The sequence below is a fragment of the Lepisosteus platostomus genome, chromosome 5 (genome assembly GCF_059453375.1).
Source record: "Lepisosteus platostomus isolate fLepPlt1 chromosome 5, fLepPlt1.hap1, whole genome shotgun sequence".
NCBI lineage: Eukaryota > Metazoa > Chordata > Actinopteri > Semionotiformes > Lepisosteidae > Lepisosteus > Lepisosteus platostomus.
Window position 1 is genome coordinate 38,369,714 of NC_142615.1, and position 17,607 is coordinate 38,387,320.

The 17,607-nt window shown below is 42.2% G+C and overlaps 3 protein-coding genes across 3 annotated transcripts in view; 1 reads left to right on the top strand and 2 right to left on the bottom strand.

Moving 5' to 3' along the window:
• Positions 1-17,607, bottom strand: part of LOC148666183 (antigen WC1.1-like) — a 648,305-nt gene that overhangs the window by 531,646 nt on the left and 99,052 nt on the right. The gene's annotated exons all lie outside the window — the stretch shown is intronic.
• The window catches only part of LOC148666241 (CD5 antigen-like), a 191,635-nt gene that overhangs the window by 153,609 nt on the left and 20,419 nt on the right, over positions 1-17,607 (top strand). The gene's annotated exons all lie outside the window — the stretch shown is intronic.
• On the bottom strand, positions 14,486-16,791 carry LOC148666259 (BOLA class I histocompatibility antigen, alpha chain BL3-7-like). The gene is made up of 4 exons (XM_088632909.1): positions 16,719-16,791; positions 16,216-16,468; positions 15,182-15,526; positions 14,486-14,699 (listed from the first exon to the last, which is right to left on the bottom strand). The coding sequence occupies exons 1-4, from the start codon at positions 16,789-16,791 to the stop codon at positions 14,486-14,488; spliced, it is 885 nt and encodes a 294-aa protein (XP_088489035.1).

Genomic DNA, 17,607 nt, shown 5'->3' on the forward strand with positions numbered 1-17,607 from the left:
CCTGCTTCTGCTTCCTGCTTCTATTGTGTGTGTGTGTAATAGAGTACAATTTTATATAGAAATGGAGGCTGGACAGTATGCGTTACAATATAAACATTTATATTGATTTAAATCGTGTTTTGATTTAAATCACAAACGCGTGTTTAATTATATGTGTTTTTTTAATCATAATCAGGCTAATGCAACATAAATTGATACTGTATCTTTGTCTTCTAAGTATCTTAATAAATTTTCAGCATAGCTTTCTACCCGTTTAGATTTATTTTTCTTGGGATTTTGGGATCAAACGTGGAAGGATTAGATTGTAATCGTTTTTATTTTTCAAATACGTTTTAGAAAAGTGTAATCTATACCTGCCCAGACTGGACGCCTCCCTAAACCCCGCCTTTCACTCCTGTCCTGCTCTTCCCTGCGCACCCCAGCCGGGCGCTCTTCGGCCTCTGCCCGGGATGAATGTATATTTTGATATTTACACCCGGCGCAGCACCGAGGGATTTATAACTGCATTTATAACTTAGTTTTTAAAATTAGTCAAGCAATATGAAGCATCTCCTTTTACTTTTAAGTCCCTCAAATACATTGAGCACAGCTTTCTCACCACTTAAGATTACTTTTTGATACCATCCTTACACAAAGGAGAAACTTTCCGATGACATACAGTACAAGTGGAAAGATTACAGATTTTAATCGTCTTTAATTTTGTTACATTATACGTTTTAGGAACGTTTCATCTAAACAAACACCACAAAACTATTCTCGATTGTATTTCTGAATGTTATGTTACACCTACAGTAGTTCACTGCTTTAAATACATCGAAATAAGAAAGCTAGGTGTAGCACTTTAGATCTTTTTTTCTGAACCAGGGAAAATCTGATCATGTTTCTCTATAACAATAATGAAAAACTTTATTTTACATATCACCTTTAAAAGTGGCATCTCAAAGCAATACAGTAGATGGAAAAACAGTTAAAGGTTAAACAGTAGAGGCTTGCCACACCCGGACTGTTAAACCAACGCATTAGCACGTCAAAGCCCATTGAGGACCCGGGAGCAATAGTTGTTTTGTCCCTTGATTTACTGATCTGCATTAATTATGGAAATCGAGTTCCTGCTCTTTGCAGACGACCTGGTCCCGCTGTTGCCCACAGAACAGAGGCTGCGCCAGAACCTGGCACTGCTGGAGCAGCACTGTCAGACCTGGGCGCCGACAGTCAATCTGGACAAGACCAGAGTTATGGTTTTCCAGAAAAAAAGCCAGACCTCAGGGAAACAAGTACAAATTCACACTTAACAACACATTAACACCTAACAACGGGAGCAGGGATGAATTAGGCCAGTAACCCACTATTGTTAAACATACAGAAAAGAATATTTTTGTATTGAATATTAGTATTGGCTTTAGTATTAGCCATACAGAACATTAAAGTGCCCCTTTTCCATTCAGCGGGTGCCTGAGCCGCTGTGTCCTATCTTCTGACAGTCGCCGTTGTGAATGTCTGTAGAGTGTATCTTATTTTTAGTACTATATTTTTGTATTATATTCCCTATTAATCAAACTCTAAGAGTATTTATCGGCTTGTCCCCTCCTCCCGCCCCTCTCTGTGTACAGTAGAGCCTCCTGTCCAGCCAGCACATGTCCACAGACATTCACAACAGCGACATATCATAAAACGTTTGCTAATATAGTTAAATTATTCGTTGTTTTTCAGGAAGTTAAAAAAACACTTGAATTACTTATCTAGTCTCTCGAAATAAAGTTATTTTTCAAGCAATGCAACAAACGTCGGGCAATGTGTTTTTTTTTAATCCAACATTGACAGCCACATCTTAAATCTTGTCAGTCAGCTCTTTTTTCTCTATTTGAGAAATTGTGGCTTACACATCGCACGACTTTAAAAGCTAGAAAGACAGGTTTCGATTCACATTAGCTGGCGAGCCTTGTTAACAAAAAAACAGACAATACACAGGGAGGGGGAGGTCAAGCCAGAGAGAGAGTTTTTTACCCTCTGTCTAAAAACCCAAATAACCCGGGGCAGAGACTCTGGGGGGATCATTGCGTGGTACAGAGCAGAGCTCAGTCAATTCTTATGGAATGTGTTTTCTTTCTTCTTTTTTTCAGTATGGAATAAACCTGTTACTTGATTCATATGGATGCCCGGTTACATTATTGTATTTCTGAATGTTATGTTACACCTACAGTAGTTCACTGCTTTAGATACATCAAATTAAGACACCCAAATTAATAATGTAACATGCCACTGTTTGTTCATGAACAAAGTTATACTGAGATTTCCTTAGATACGCGATTAAAAAAAAAATAAAAAAAACTTGAATCCCCGGCGGAACACATTCCATAAGAATCAGCGCTTTTACAGTATATATCGCCTTTAAAGGTGGCCTCTCAAAATGCTTTACAGGATAAATACAACAAGAACAGCAACAACAACAATATTGTATTTCATTGCACTTTGAAAACCAAGTAATAACTTAACTATATGTGCAAACGTTCCATATGTTGCTGTTGTGAATGCCTGTGGAGTGTATCTTATTTGCCTTACGTCCTGGTTATCTCGCTCGCCCTCCCCCCCTCTCTCCCTCAATTCAATTCAATTCAATTCAAGGTGTTTTATTAGCATGACAGATGGGTACAATCAGTGTTGGGTATTTACTTTGCTTTGAGATTCCACTTTTAAAGGTGATATATAAAATTTTGACTAAAATAAATTGATATCTTTGTCTTCTAAGTATCTTAATAAACTTTCAGCATAGCTTTCTCCCCGTTTAGATTTATTTTTCTTAACTAGTATACTTTAGATCTTTTTTTCTGAACCGGGGAAAATCTGATCATGTTTCTCTATAACAACAATATAAAAACATTATTTTACGTATCACCTTTATGTGATATCACCTTAAGGATGCGCAAATAAATTTTAAATAGTCTTCTTTAGGTGTGAGGGTAGGAGTGGATCGCAGCAGGCATAATCAGCAAATTAGGAAAACAAAGAACTGGACAGGCGAGACGTTTATCCAGAGAGCGAGTGATCAGAAAAAGGAACAGCTGTTACACCCAGGTTTTACGCTCTCTCTCTGTTGAATGAATGAAAGCATTTTATTAAAAACGCGTTTGCGTTTGTCTGGGTATTTACTTTGTAATCTGTGGTTTACATCTACTGTATTGTTTTGAGATGCCACTTTTAAAGGTGATATGTAAAATAAAGTTTTTTTATTATTGTTATAGAGAAACATGATCAGATTTTCCCTGGTTCAGAAAAAAGACGATTAAAATCTGTAATCTTTGCACTTGTATGTCATCGGAAAATACAATCAGTTTCTGCTTTGTGTAAGGATGGTGTCAAAAAGTAATCTAAGTGGTGAGAAAGCTGTGCTCCTCAAAGCGCTTTACAGGATAAAAACAATAACAACAATAGTGGCTGGGCAAACAAATTTTTTTTATAGAAATACAAAATGAGATACTGTATAATGATGTGCATGAACAAAGTTATACTGCTTTTAGATACGTGATTAAAAAAAATTTTTTTGAATCCCCGGCGGAACACATTCCATAAGAATCAGTGCTTTTATACAGTATATCGCCTTTAAACACATATATTTAAACACACGTTTACGATTTAAATCAAAACGCGATTCAAATCAATATAAATGTTTATTTTGTAACACATAGGTGACTATTCATTGTTATTAAAAAGACTTAAATTCGATCATGTTATGATATTTCGAAATATACATTTGTTTGGTGCGAGTGAGGTTTTATTTAATCTCTGACCAAGGGAAACGTTTCATTTTTTCAAAGAAATGTTTGTTAAGAAATAGTCATAGTTCCACAGGATTCAATCACAGACCATGTGAAATGGAAGTCAGGAACCTAACCCACAGCGCCACCAGCACAGTCACATGCTGAGGGCTGAAAAAGCACTACAGAAACATTATCGACAGACAATGTACAGATTTGATAAAGCTATAAAATAATGTAATTAGGCACAGAAGAAGTTTACAGCACAGTACAATAATAAATGCTGACCATGACTTTAGAAGCATAAATTACCTTATACTCAATTTAAACACAAGCTGTCTTTAGCCCTCTAAGCTGGTTCATACAGAAATGTGGATAGTTTCACAAGAATCAGACAAAGGTTTAAGCATCGCTTGTTCTAGATAAAACTGCAAAAAAAACAAACAACAACCCATAATGTACTTCTTTGCGGCTCTGTTTGCCCAAATCATATATTCACAACGTGAAATTAGAAAATAATATTACGTAACCAAAATCCGCAATATGGAAACAGAACCTGTGTAATTGTTGACAGATGATGTACTCGTAACATTTTTACAAGACGAACTACAACATTTAAAAAATGACTTGTATGTACTTGATACCTCTAATCAATCCACTGCACTGCATTAAAACAAAACGAAAACTAAAACGCCCTGGGCATACCGTTTCGCGCTTCTTATCAGTTGCTCAAAAGTAATTTGACCGTATGAAATGCATAATATAAACCTAGAAACATATACGTGAGCAGTATTTACATAGTATCATTGTCAAGACATACCTCTCAAATACTGTAAATCTAGTTAAACATATCTCAAGACCGATACTGTTCATAATGAAACCATGTTTCGTGTATGTTTTCTTTAAAGTACCGAGACCAGCCATATACTGTATGTTTATGTTCCAAAATTAATATCGTTTATGGCCTTCACACGTGTTGCAGTATGCTCCTATTCCTTTTATGCTCAGCTACTAAGATTTCCCTTCAGTGGTAAAATTCCATATGAATATTCAATACTACAACGGGCACAGTAAAGATGTTTACTGTAAATCTTTCTACAACAGACCAACGGACCACGAGTGAACCTGTCGGTCAACCAATCACGTACCGCGGTACCCCGCGTCATCTTGCGTCACGATGCGTGACGCCGTAGCCAATTACCTCCGGTACGTGTCTGTACCGTGCACTTTGAATGGCTGCATCTGTATCTTTATTAGGGTTGGCCTTCTCTTTGTATAGTTTTGTGGCCTGCTTTGGATCATTCAGCCACCACACATATTCTCTTCGGGCTTCCACCCAGTTTGAGGGCAGGACCTCAACCTCCCCCTCCTGCTCTATCCAAACAGCGCGTGTCCACATCACCTGAAACAGACACATTTTAATTTTGAGTCTTAATTCAGATTGTGGTGCTGATTACTACACTTGTGTTCGCTTATAATGATTATACTCAATGAAACACATAATTCAATAATAAACATTCTGCTTTATGTATACATTTGGTGTTAGATGGTATTCACTACAAGCAATTCCTCACAAACTTTAAAATTTAAACTTAACCATGAGAAAAGAGCAGACAGAAGCAAAGTTGCAACTACTTCATGGAACAGGATTATGTTCTATTCCATGTAGAAGAGGGAAAAGGACATAACCAGCACAATATGGGAGACACACTACTTTTCTGTGCAACAGAGAGGAATTTCTCCCTTGCATGCATATCCAGACTATTAACATATACAATATTAAGCAGTTTTGACTCACATGGTCCAGTGAAGAAGTTACAAGTCTGAGTCTCTCGTACAATATCACATAGAAGATTTCGGTCTGCTCTTTTCTCCTTCACAAATGCAAAGTCCTCAAATGCAAATGCAAATGCTTCGTGTCGGGGGGGAACCTCCATGGGTTGCCTACAACACCGTTATTGGAGAAGTCTCCAGGGGTGGGCTGGGGCTGTCTGATGTCAGCCTGAAGCTGAAGAGGTTCCTTGACACGGATAATCATAGCGTCTGGAAGATCTGTATGGGGCGTCACCTCAAGACCTGTGGGGGCGTGGGGTGGAAGGCTCTTCTGATGAGTCCAGGGCTGGTGAAACATCTGCCCCCCTTTTACAGGGGAAAAATCTCCCCCCACTTCGAGCCGGCATGGCTGTGGGAACGTCTGAGGCTGACGTTTCTGCCCCAGAGGTGCAAGGAGCTGGACTATGTCATATGACACAACTGCATTTTTACAAAAATGGCGCTGCAGAGCCTTCCGTGTGTCTGCTGTGTCCCACAGTTCGTGAGAGGAAGAGAAGACCCCTATCTCTTGTGCCTCCTGTCAGCCACTAGGGATTAGGGGCGTTAGAGAGCTGTGCTCTTGTGCCTTCCATTACTCCCACTCGGGGGCTTTTCCACTGATTCTGTGAGGGGCAGGTATGTTCAGTAGATTATTGAGCAGATGTTAGGGGTGTTAGAGAGCTGTGATTGTGCAGAACTTCAGGTGTTTGCTTCCCTGCTCCCTCCTCCACCCAACGTCTGGTCCAAACTGGCTCAGCAACCCCTCACACCTTCACATGTCAGAACCTAAATTGTGGCAATTTTTTCATGCCTGGACACCCAGTGCGGTGCTGTTGCTAATCCTTTCCTGGACGTCGCATGCATTCCTGTACCACTCTACCGCTCCTCTTGGTGGGTGTGCTCATGCTGAAACACTCGAAGGCCAGAGCTGGCGGTGGGAGAGCTCCTGCATGCGCAGCTGAAACACTGTTGTCATTGTGGCCTTTGTTCCTCTCTCCAGTGTCCCCTGCCTAAAGTAATGCGTCCTTTTCTCTGCCCGATACGCAAACTAGACCCTTCGTGTCTCCAAGTCCCTCTGGAGCCCCCACACTGCTCAAGTGACATAATGAAAAATGCACTGGCACTTTTGGTTAATGATGCATGGCGTGAGATTAAAAAAACACAGCTCCTTGCATTCACAACAAGAGCCAGCAGCAAAAGCAGTGCCCGCAGCTTTCCATAGTGTACTGGTTATCACATTCGCCTAACATGCGAAAGCTTCCCTGGTTCAAAACCGGGAGGAAAAAAGCCACCTCTTTTCGCATGTATCTCTACTGCTTAAAGATCCCTAGAGAGAGGCCATTTGTTTCCAATGTATTTCTGGTGCCTTCATGGCATCTCGTACCAAATTGCTGATAATTTGCAATTTGGCTGTGCAGAGAGACAAAGACGAGCTTTTCGTCAATTCCAAAGCAGCTCAAAATAACATAAAGATTGCAAACCACCGGGAGCTTCTTAGTGAGCCCAGGATCTCATCACGAGGCCAGGATATCTACTCCAGCAACGGGCCTGGCAAACTGTTCCATACTTTGACCACTCTTGGCGTAAACAAGTCTCTCCTGTTCTCTGATTGAAATGCACTGCATTGTAAAGCGCTATTCATTCACATCACTTACATGGGGCTTGTGCATGGCAGTAGCGGAGCAGTTGTTTCAGGTAAGCAAGCTCCTGCCTGGTTAGTGCTTGGAGCATAAACACTCTGCTGCTGTCAGTTCTTTCTGGAGCTATCAGCAGGAGGTGCCCCAGGCTTTCCCTTTTCACTTCGGACTCTTTTCTTTGTTCGGGACACGCGTTTCTCGCCCTCTGTGCTGGTGAATCGCAAGTCCACGTGTGCTGTCATGACCGCTGTCACTGCCGGGAGCGCTGACAATGCTCAAGTGGCGCTTTCTGGAGAAGCAGTCCAACTCCAACTTGTACTGAGCTGACATGAACAGAGCACGGATCTCACGGAGGTCAGCTGTCGAAGCAGCAGGGCGGCCCTTCTGCAGAGCAAGGCTCTGTAGTGCCTTTTAAATCATTGCAGAAAAAGAAGCATCCCTTTTCAGAGTTAAGTAGGGTAAGAAGTGCATAAAGGCGTCCACCTTGTGATTTGGGCCATACTAGCCTGTGGTGACGACAGAAGAATAAAGACCATCTTCAGCCCACGTGGGGTGGGTGTGCATGTCCAACAGTACTGCTCTCGACTCCAGGGACATCCTTTCAGAGTCACAAGTCTGAGCTCAGATTTAAACACAATCATGACCATGGAGATCTGTAGGACACTGGCTCTCAAATCTCCAAAAGAAGACTGGCAATTTCGACAGTAAAACAAATCGCCTGGGTTAATTAAGGTGCAATTAATAAATGAAGACTAATTCGGCTGTGTGTTTTGGAAAAGTGCTTTGATTTCTGAAGGAACAGGTGTTCACTGATTTCAGGTTCACAGCTTAACATTTCACAAAGTACAATGTCTTGCAGGTATATACAGTTGGATGATCATGTTTGCATCACTCTTTTAAACCGGGGGAACAGACAGGTTATGCTTATTTATTGTAAAGTGATTTTCCTTTAGTAACATAATAGGGTATCACTTTTTTTACTGCAAAGATCATTTCCGTGGAGAGGTCATTTTTATGTTTTTAAGGGTCTGCAGTTTTTGTAATTACGTCGAAAGAAAGGGACTGAAATGTTATGGTACAAATATTTTATTGGAAATGGATTATTAAAAAACTGCTTCCGGTGTCTGGCATGTTTCTTACAATCACTTGCTGTAGTTTTGTCTGGTCGTAGGTGGGCACTGTTATGTAACATCTTCAGACTATATTCACGTTCTATTTGGAATTAATTTGAGAATAATGCACACAGTTTTGTAGGTTTAAAAGGGAAATAAATTTATAGCTGAATGCAAAAAGATTGTAACATTTTGTTCAGTTAAAATTCTGTATATATTATAGTAGCCTATACTGTATATATATGGGTTTTATATCTATATACAGTAAATCTATTTAGGTGATTCACCTTTGAAACATTGTGAAATAGCAAGACTTGATATTAATTCCTATAATTCATATTAGTTCCTTTTAAAAGACAAATATTAACCTGCCAGGTCTGCCCTGTGCTCTGGCTACAAAGAGATCAAGTTATGTCATCTTTCACACTGCAATTCCAGGCTTTCCTCGATCAACATAAGCTACTAATCATTGTTAAAGTGAAAAACATTTGGTTACAGAAAATGAGTTCTAACTCCTCTAAAATAAATGTAAAATAGCTTACATCTGAGCATTATTTTTTTTATTAGTGCACTAGGAAATACCCCTCAATCATTACATTTAACGTTAGATATATTTTTTGTAAATTTGAAATCGTTTTGCATTATCTCACAAAATGGATTCTAGGAATTATTTAACGATTACCAATGTATTGTATACACTGTATTCTATGTATTGTAGCAATTATTTGTAAAGGCAGCCCTTGCTCTGCTAAAAACTTCACCACTGTAACCACCCTTTTCAAGATTTTAGTCCAATACTCATATTCGTTGTCGAACTGTCTTTAGTTCTGAATCTATTAGACCATTATCAGCCCAGTGCATAACGTATACAACCATAGCCTTCCTAGGGCTCTCCGACACTTCGTGTTCAGCCAAGCGTGCAGCTGCTCTTTTCCAGTCTCTATAGCCTATGGTCAGTCCGGACTGACCTTATCACTGTCCCCAGATAATTTACTCGTCATTTCTGAGTTTTCTTTTGAAGGGGGTTTTAGAGAAATACCTCTTATGTTGTCTTTCTGATGCTGCAAAGCCGCAAAAAATAGGTTTTGACACGATTTTGGACCCAATTTAGCCACGTATGGCCTAAATCTATTTTACCCCAGCATGCTGGGTCCGAGTTTTAGGAAGCGGGAGCGGGTGTTTCGGCCTCTGTTAGCTCCACGGCAGCAGGTGCAACAGCCATGGCGGCGGCCCAGACACGGCTCGTGGGTCTTGTGGAGATGGTGGCGTTTCGGACGGCTCTGCCTCTGACTCGTGTTCCTGTGACTCCGTTGCGGGAGCTGCTCGTCCTCATGAGCGGCGTGGATGTAGACTGCGCCTCGGCCAGAGCTCGCTGCAGCTAACTTCTCAACCGCGGTTGTTGTAGCACTGGCTGCAATGTTAGCCGCAAACCCAGGATGGGGGTCAGGCTCAGCAAACTTGAAATAACCAGTCAATCTGGGGATCTTTTTATGTCGATCCTGCTCACACTGCTCTTTTTACCGCTGTGCTTTTCGTTCTTGTGCCCCACTATCATATTTTCTACCGCACATTTTGAGGCCGGCTACTGTAAACTTGTACCCGAGATCACCCAATGCATCCGCTAAAATAAATTTGAACTGCGAAACCATTGCATCTAACCAATCATTGGTTCACAAACTATTCAACATTTTTATGGACCAATGGGGCCCACAGGTCTGTTTAAAAAAATACCCCCGGCCAATGATACAGGGAAAATATTCCAAGCGAGTTCTGGCTGCTCTTATACTGAGAACTTCCGATCTCCAAAAGAGCTGTGATGTGTGAATTTCACAATGCGCGTTTCTTTCACCAAGACTCACGCGAACACGCCGAGTGTGAACTTCGCGCACACAGAGACGAAAGCTGGAAGTCAAACCGTAATCGAAAGACATTGAAAAACAAAACGTTGTGCTAACCGCATTGACCAGATCGCCAAAGCAGAGTATCAGCGCCAAAGCAAGTATCAGCACAAAGACCTTCTTGATTCTCTGTAGTAAAGTAGGACGAGAACTGAATTTGAACATATTAGAATTTTGTAACTAAAATATAACTTTCAAAATCAACTGAAATTAGAAACTATATTGTCGTGGAATCTTTATCAAAGAAGAGCCAGGAGAGGTGTTCTCATTCACTCAGTAAGGCATTTATTCATATTGCGCAATAGGGAAAGACAGCAACCACTAGTCTGTGCAGCAAGTGGGAGCTGATTTCAAAGTAAAATAGAGAAAGGTCCCTTATTTTATACACTTAGCTGATGCAACACCTCAACTTTCTTACTTCATTATAGTTGGTTTGTAATACAAAGACAGGCAGCCTTGAAGGACAGAGAAGACAGCTACTGTACGTGCAGTTTTGTATCTGCCTTTTTTGCTGGGGCAGAGATATACATATTCTTAGAACATCCTGTGCCCTTGACTCGCTGAGGTACAATCTCACTTTGTTCATAGAATCCAACTGCTTTTACAACACAGCTCTGCCTGTGCACGACATTTTTAGGATAAAACTTTTCTTCAGTAACTTTCCATTACAATATATTCAAAACAATAATTCTCTATGCAAAGTGATTCCCAATTTCAATCCACTGAATTTTTGGACAGGTTCCAGTCTTTGATCCCTGAGAAAGCTGGGAGTTTCTTCAAAGTAAATTTTTAACTGTCAGTATTCCAGATTTTACAATTAATGTATTTTTGGAAGGTATGGAAAAGAAGACAAAACGACAACAATAACCACATAAAGAATCCATGTCAACACTCCTTCAATCCTCCCTGTGTATCTTCTGGGAACACTGTTTAAAACATTATCTGGGAATTAGTTTGGACAACTTCTGACTTATACTGCCTTACAAACAAGGTAAAATAAATCACATTTAAAACTCGTCCTAGGTTTTATGAATAAGATGATTTATGTAAGGCAAGGAAAAGAACTCTGACATTTATTTTGAGCTGTTTATATATATACAAAGTTGTTTAGATAGATTTAGTAAAGCTTTATCTTTAAGCATTTAAATGTGAATGCCAGATGTAAGGACATTGATATGTTATTAGGTGTTATAGTTATTAGTTCTTATAACAACATAGTTCTTATACTTTGTGAGCTATAATATGGAAAAGAAAATGTTTTTTTCCAATTAATGTGTTATTAATAACAGGTAAATATCACATTTGCAATACAAAATGGTCTAAAACTTCTCCATGCTTTAAGGCGTGTAAGACAGAAATGCAAAATATTACTTGAACTCCTTTAAAAATGGTAAAAATAACACATCTGATGTATGTAAAAATCTTAAGTTATTGTATTCAGATTTTTCATTACCTCTGGCAGAATAGTGTTTTGTGTGTTTTTATTTTCACTTGCCTTTTTGGATCACTTTTCTCCTTTGTATTATTTGACGTTCTGTTAAAACCTGAGGAAAAACTCTCCGTCACGCAAGGTGTCTTCCTGAGCATCCCGTCATCCTCTTCAAGCCGGACTGGGGTTTCACCTTACCTCTCTGTCCACTGGGGGTCGCTGTGGAGCCGAGAGCGGGCTCCCTGCCCAGCAATGCGTGTTTCTGACGTAACTGGCTCAACGGCTCAACAGCTGCATCCTCACCTTGTTTAGCAACCGCTCTGCATCCTGTTTCTCAAAACAGCCTCTTTTTATTCAGCGGGACCAATTTCTCATAAAACCCACAAGGCCTGCAGGCACAGAAGTACATATTAGTACCTTCAAGTTCAGTAATAATAATAAGAAATGCTTTTCTGGACACTCCACTTAAAGCGCTCACAGGTAATGGGGAATCCCACCACCACCAGTGTGCAGTCCCACCTGAATGATGCGACAGGCAGCCATACTGCGTCAGAACGCTCCCCCCACACCAGCTATCAGTGTGGAGGAGAGCAGAGTGATGAAGCCAGGTCATAGATGGTGATTAATAGGAGGCCATGATTGGTAAGCGGCCAATGGGAAATTTGGCCAGGATGCCAGGGTTACACCCCTGCTCCTTTCAAGAAACACCCTGGAATCTTTAATGACCACAGAGAGTCAGGACCTCGGTTTTACATCTCATCTGAAGGACAGTGCCTGTTTACAGTATATTGTCCCCATCACTTTACTGGGGCATTAGGACCCACATGGGCTGCAGGGTGAGCATCCTCTGCTGGCCCCACTTACACCTCTTCCAGCAGCAGCCTTAGTTTTTCCCAGGAGGTCTCCCATCTAGGCACTGACCAGACTCACACCTGCGGAGCTTCAGTGGGTTGCCAGTTGTGAATTGCAGAGTGAAATGGCTGCTGGTTTTGGCTGCGTTACAGAGCTACTGGTCTTTGTGAAGACAAAGGACCCATCTTGACACTTTCTTCTGATCAGCTGTATTGATCAGCTCATTGGGTCGAACCCTGGGCTTCCCCAGAACTCTTGTCTTTTCAATAACGACAACGCACCAAGCCAGTGATGCAGAGAATCAGAGCTTTTATTGACTTTCTTAAATATAATACTGAGACTTAGAGTCTAATTAGCTTAAACTAAGACTCTAATTAGGTTACAAGTTGAAAATAGACCCTATAATACTGTAGTAGTTCAGGTGGGTAGCTGCATCAGCATGTGTAGGCTGCAAAGGAACAAGTAATAGGTCTATTCCATGCTGAAAAGAGAAGAAAGAAAACACATCGTTTGGGCCGTGGAGCCTTCTTCACGTGTCAGAAGGCTCAACGGCCCAAACGATGTGTTTTCTTTCTTTTCTTTTCAGCATGGAATAGACCTATTACTTGTTCCTATAATACTGTAATCAAGGCTTCATGGTTTAAAAACCTGTAGAGTTGAGCGGTGGCCCAATGAGAATCAAGTCCTATAGCACCTCAGTTCCAATAGTACCTGGGCTGTAACAGGAGGTAATCCAGTACATCAATAGGATATAGCCATCTATAGAATACACCCATGTATAGCAGAATACAGATTAGCTTAAGATATAAAAGAGTATTAAGTTTAAAAGAGTATAAAAGAGGTTAGCTATCCAGGGTGTCACAGACACAATCCTGCAGGATTTTTCCTGCAGTCTCATCTGCTGATCATAGACCTTACCAGGAGGGTAAAAATGCCTAATTATGCACATCAGTAATTAAGAATTTAGGTGATCAGATTCATAGCTCTTTACCCCCTAAAGCCTTTGCTTTTAAGGGGCTCATAACAAGACCCGGGCTCGAACCAGCGACACCTGGATCATGGGGCTCAGGGCCGGTGGTGTTGAATTGGCATTCCCTGCAGTGCCTCCCGGTGACCAAACAGTGTCAGTACACCTTGTACAACACGCAGACCTTCATTCTCCAGTGGGTTTCCTGCCGCTGTCCTGCCTGTGCTCTATGTCCTGTTCCATAGGGAAATACAGTCCGGTCAGATGCATTTTACTTATGAAAAATATCTAATATTTAAAAAATATCCTTCAAAAAATAATGTAGGCCTTGTGACATCTCTGCCCATACAATGTAGAGTTTTTCGCCTTGTCTGTACAGCTTCTTCAGGGACCAGAGCTGTTGGAAAAAGTGTTGCTCTGTTCTTTTCCTGCAAGACACAACAGGAGAGGTCAGAAGGTCACACAGAAGCCCAGAGAGAACTAGCTGGGCAGCTTGTTCCACACTTCCACCACCCTTTGTGTAGAGAAGAGCCTTCTATCCTGATTAGAGGACCTCCTCCAGTTGTGTCTTGACAGAAGCCGGGCTATGGTCTTGCACCACATGGCTGGGCAGCTTGTTCCCCATTCCCACAACTTATTGTGTTTATCTTACAGCAACAAGCTGGCAGCTGTGTTGCCGGGCAATTGTACAATAGTTACATTATATGTCATAACATTCCTACAGTCAGAGAGGCCTCCCACTGTCAGGACTCATCACAGTCATCCTGGGCTGCAGTGTATCTGACCTCAGTGCTCATACAGCCGGGACTCTGGGCTCCTAGGATGTCAAATCACAGATCAGTGTTAGTGAGACAGCAGTGAAGTGCTCTAATCTGAGCTGTGTTGTAGCTAATGGACTGTCAGATGAAACCCCACCTGCGTATAATAATAAGCAACTCAGATACATTGCAACAACTTAATTGCAGATCCAACAGAAATTCCCCCCCAAATTTTTTTTTTTCATTTTCTCCTGTCTCACCCTGTCTCCTATCTCTTATGTCTGCTGTCCATATTGATCTTCTCACCTCTCTCTCCTTGTCGTTTCTTCCTCCAGAGGACAAAGGCAGAAACGAGCAGCAGCAGAGCCACAGTCAGAACCCCGATCACCACCCCAGCGATGAGCCCAGTGTTCACGTCGGGCTCTGGATCTGTCAACACTGTAGAGGGACGACTGAGCTCTTGATGAGAGTACAGTATGTGTCTGTTTCGTTGTGTGTGATTTAGTATCCAGTGTTTTCTGTGCTCATTCTAGAATGAGGCTGAATTGGTATATACACCCGGGTTGTCACAATGTCAAACAAGAACCTGCAGAGCTGAGCCCAACAGCTGAATGTCTGTTCTGTCTTTAGGGACAGAGATCCAACTGTGGAGAATCTCTCTCACACATCGTCTTCTATTTCTGTGAGAAGTGTCGTGCATTTTTTACCGCACATCGACACCGAAACAAATTGATTCCTGGCTGATTCTCAGCTTCAGTAGTTCACTCTCCTGTGTTACTTGTTCACATAGCTCTTATTCTGAAGGTTTGATCACAGTCCACACACCAGTGCGTCTCTCAGGACATCCTGCTGGTCTGGCCTGGCAGTGCAGGTCTTGAGAGTTTGTGCCAAAGTCCCAGTCATCCAGGAGACTGACAGTGCAGGAGAGCACTGATCACCAGACCGGGATAGGTCTCTCTCTCACTCACCCCAGTTCACCTCCATCTTGTTGTCCAGACCGCTGTGCTGGACCCTGCAGGGATAGTTGCGTCTCTCGCTCTGCTCCTCCTCACTGACTCTCAGGCTCTTCCTCAGCTGGTAGGTCCCGTCTCCGTTGGGCAACACCTTCCCCCCTCTCAGCTCCTGCTCTGGGATGGGATGCCCGTCTCTCAGCACGGTCACCTCCACGGCCCGGGGGTAGAAGCCAGTGGCCAGGCAGACCACTTCTGTCCCCCCAGAGACCCCAGATTTCTTCTGAAAGACCCTGACCTTGGGCTTCACTGCAACATGTGGGAATAAAGAGTAACAGTATTTTACGTAGAAAGTTGATCTTTTATGTCATCAGGCAGTGACTACCACAATGTCTTGCTTGCAGGTTTCTTTAACTGTCCTTTCTGCTGTACAGAAAAAAAAAACTTGCATTATTTTAATGCATGAACTGTAACTAGTTTTGTCATCATATGACTCCTACCTTGGCTTCCCTGTATCAGTTACCAGTTATATTTCACATTGCCTTTAAGCCCTGATGCTGAGTTGTAAAGAAAAGAGAGAAAAATACAGGACACTGATTACAGCAAACGCACTGGCAGCTGTTACTGGTCTTTTACACATCCCTAATGCCCTGATACCACTGACCTCTATGTGTGGCCACAGCCATGCAAATAAAGGGGTGCCCACTATCTGGGTCATTCTGCTGTCTGTTGCTCACTGACCCAAACCACAGTAGCAATAATTATGATATTAACTATTCCAAATCCAAGCACAGAACTGTGTAAACTTTGCCAACCATTCAATTAGAATTCCAAGCATTCTGTGAATAAAGCACAGTGCCCACCAGAATAACACATTCCAGCAAAGAAACCGGAAAAAAAATGTAGCAACATCATCACTCCATTAGGGAATTGATGGACAGTACACCAACATTGGGAGAGTGCTACAGTGTGGAAACAGCTCAGGATGTTTCTGGCCACTTGTAGAGGAAATACACATAGACTAAAGAGCTGTCCTCTCCTCATCAGCCTGTTCCTCTCCTGCAGCAGGTAGCTCTTCAGGATCCGGCCACACAGTGGCTGGTAGAAATTCTCTGTCAAGAACTTAGTGGCCTGCAGCCGTGCCATATCAATGACTACTTGTGGGATGAGCAGAGTCCAGCTGTGGCTCTTCATGTTGTAGACCATCACATCCTGGTCATCGTAAGCGTCCCAGCTCTCGTTTCGGGCCGTACCGTCATCGCCCAACTCACAGCCAGCCACTGCCTGGTAGGTCCGTTGACCTGCAACGCACAGATCAGGCACCTCTGCAAATATCCCTTTCCAAACTGTGGCCTGTGGCGTCTGAGGGAAAGTCAGTGTGATAATATAACCAGGCTACCAGGATGGGGAGGAAACTGGACCAGACCGAAAAATCCTATGCAGTCCCTGGGAGAACATGCAAACTCCACATAGAATGAACCTTGTTCGTGGCTTCCTCGACCTCGGAGCCTGGATGCCAGTGTCGTCAAGAGATGATCTTCCCAATCTCGCTGTCGTAGTATTCCACCTGGATATCGTCCACCATTCCCACAGCCACAAACTCCGGCATCTGGGTCTGTCCCATCGTGAGAGTGAAGAAATACCACAGGGAGTGCGAGTCTGGAAACAGGACAAGGACAGGAGAATGAACTGGACAGTGCCCACCATCCCCCTGACCACTAACTCTGGGTCTGGCCCATCTGGAGAGTCCAGATTAACCAGAGGGAATAAGAGTGAGAGATCGTTCCAACCTGATCTGCAACATGTCTGAAAATCCAGCTGGACACTATGCTGTTCTTTGTAATTGAACCGATTCCCAGCACAGTGCAAGAGTGTATCTGATAGTGGCGTATATAGAATCTATAGAGAAACAGAATATAGTCACTGTAGATTTCAGCTCAACTCGGTTAATGGCCATTTTAATATGAACCGTTTAACTGAGCTGCTAGCCCAACTGATGAGTTTCACTTCCAACTCTCAGACCCCAACACTGCTGTGCCTGTCAGAATTGTAACTATCGGAATGAAGAGGAAAAGGGATTTTTTTTTATTTTTAAAACAGAAAATCAAGGGCGCAAGCTACACAGCACCTATGTACAGCAGCAATTTTTAGACTGGTGTTACATTGAAAAAAAAAGACTAGCGCTGTTAACCGGTTTTTACACACGCCATCAAGTGGTCATTAAGCAAATCGGTGCTTCCATGATTTTACGACCTATTTTGATAACTGGACCACTGGATGTTAACCAGTCATTGGTGACTTAATGTTTTTTTTTCCAGGACACAAGAACATTTTAACTGACTGAGAAGCCATGCCCCCTGCTCATCGCTCTACAAAACAACCTGGTGTTTAGAGTGTTACAAAACACCAGCAGCCATATCACCCTGCAACTCACAACTAG

What these genes read in the sequence shown, in the direction of transcription:
- LOC148666259 (XM_088632909.1), bottom strand. Translation starts at nt 16,791, where the DNA reads ATGGGACAGACCCAGATGCCGGAGTTTGTGGCTGTGGGAATGGTGGAC. An exon ending in CCAGGTGGAATACTACGACA is followed by an intron (nt 16,469 to 16,718) that starts GCGAGATTGGGA and finishes TGTGCGTTGCAG; the next exon opens with GTCAACGGACCTACCAGGCA. An exon ending in CTGCTGCAGGAGAGGAACAG is followed by an intron (nt 15,527 to 16,215) that starts GCTGATGAGGAG and finishes ATGACATAAAAG; the next exon opens with ATCAACTTTCTACGTAAAAT.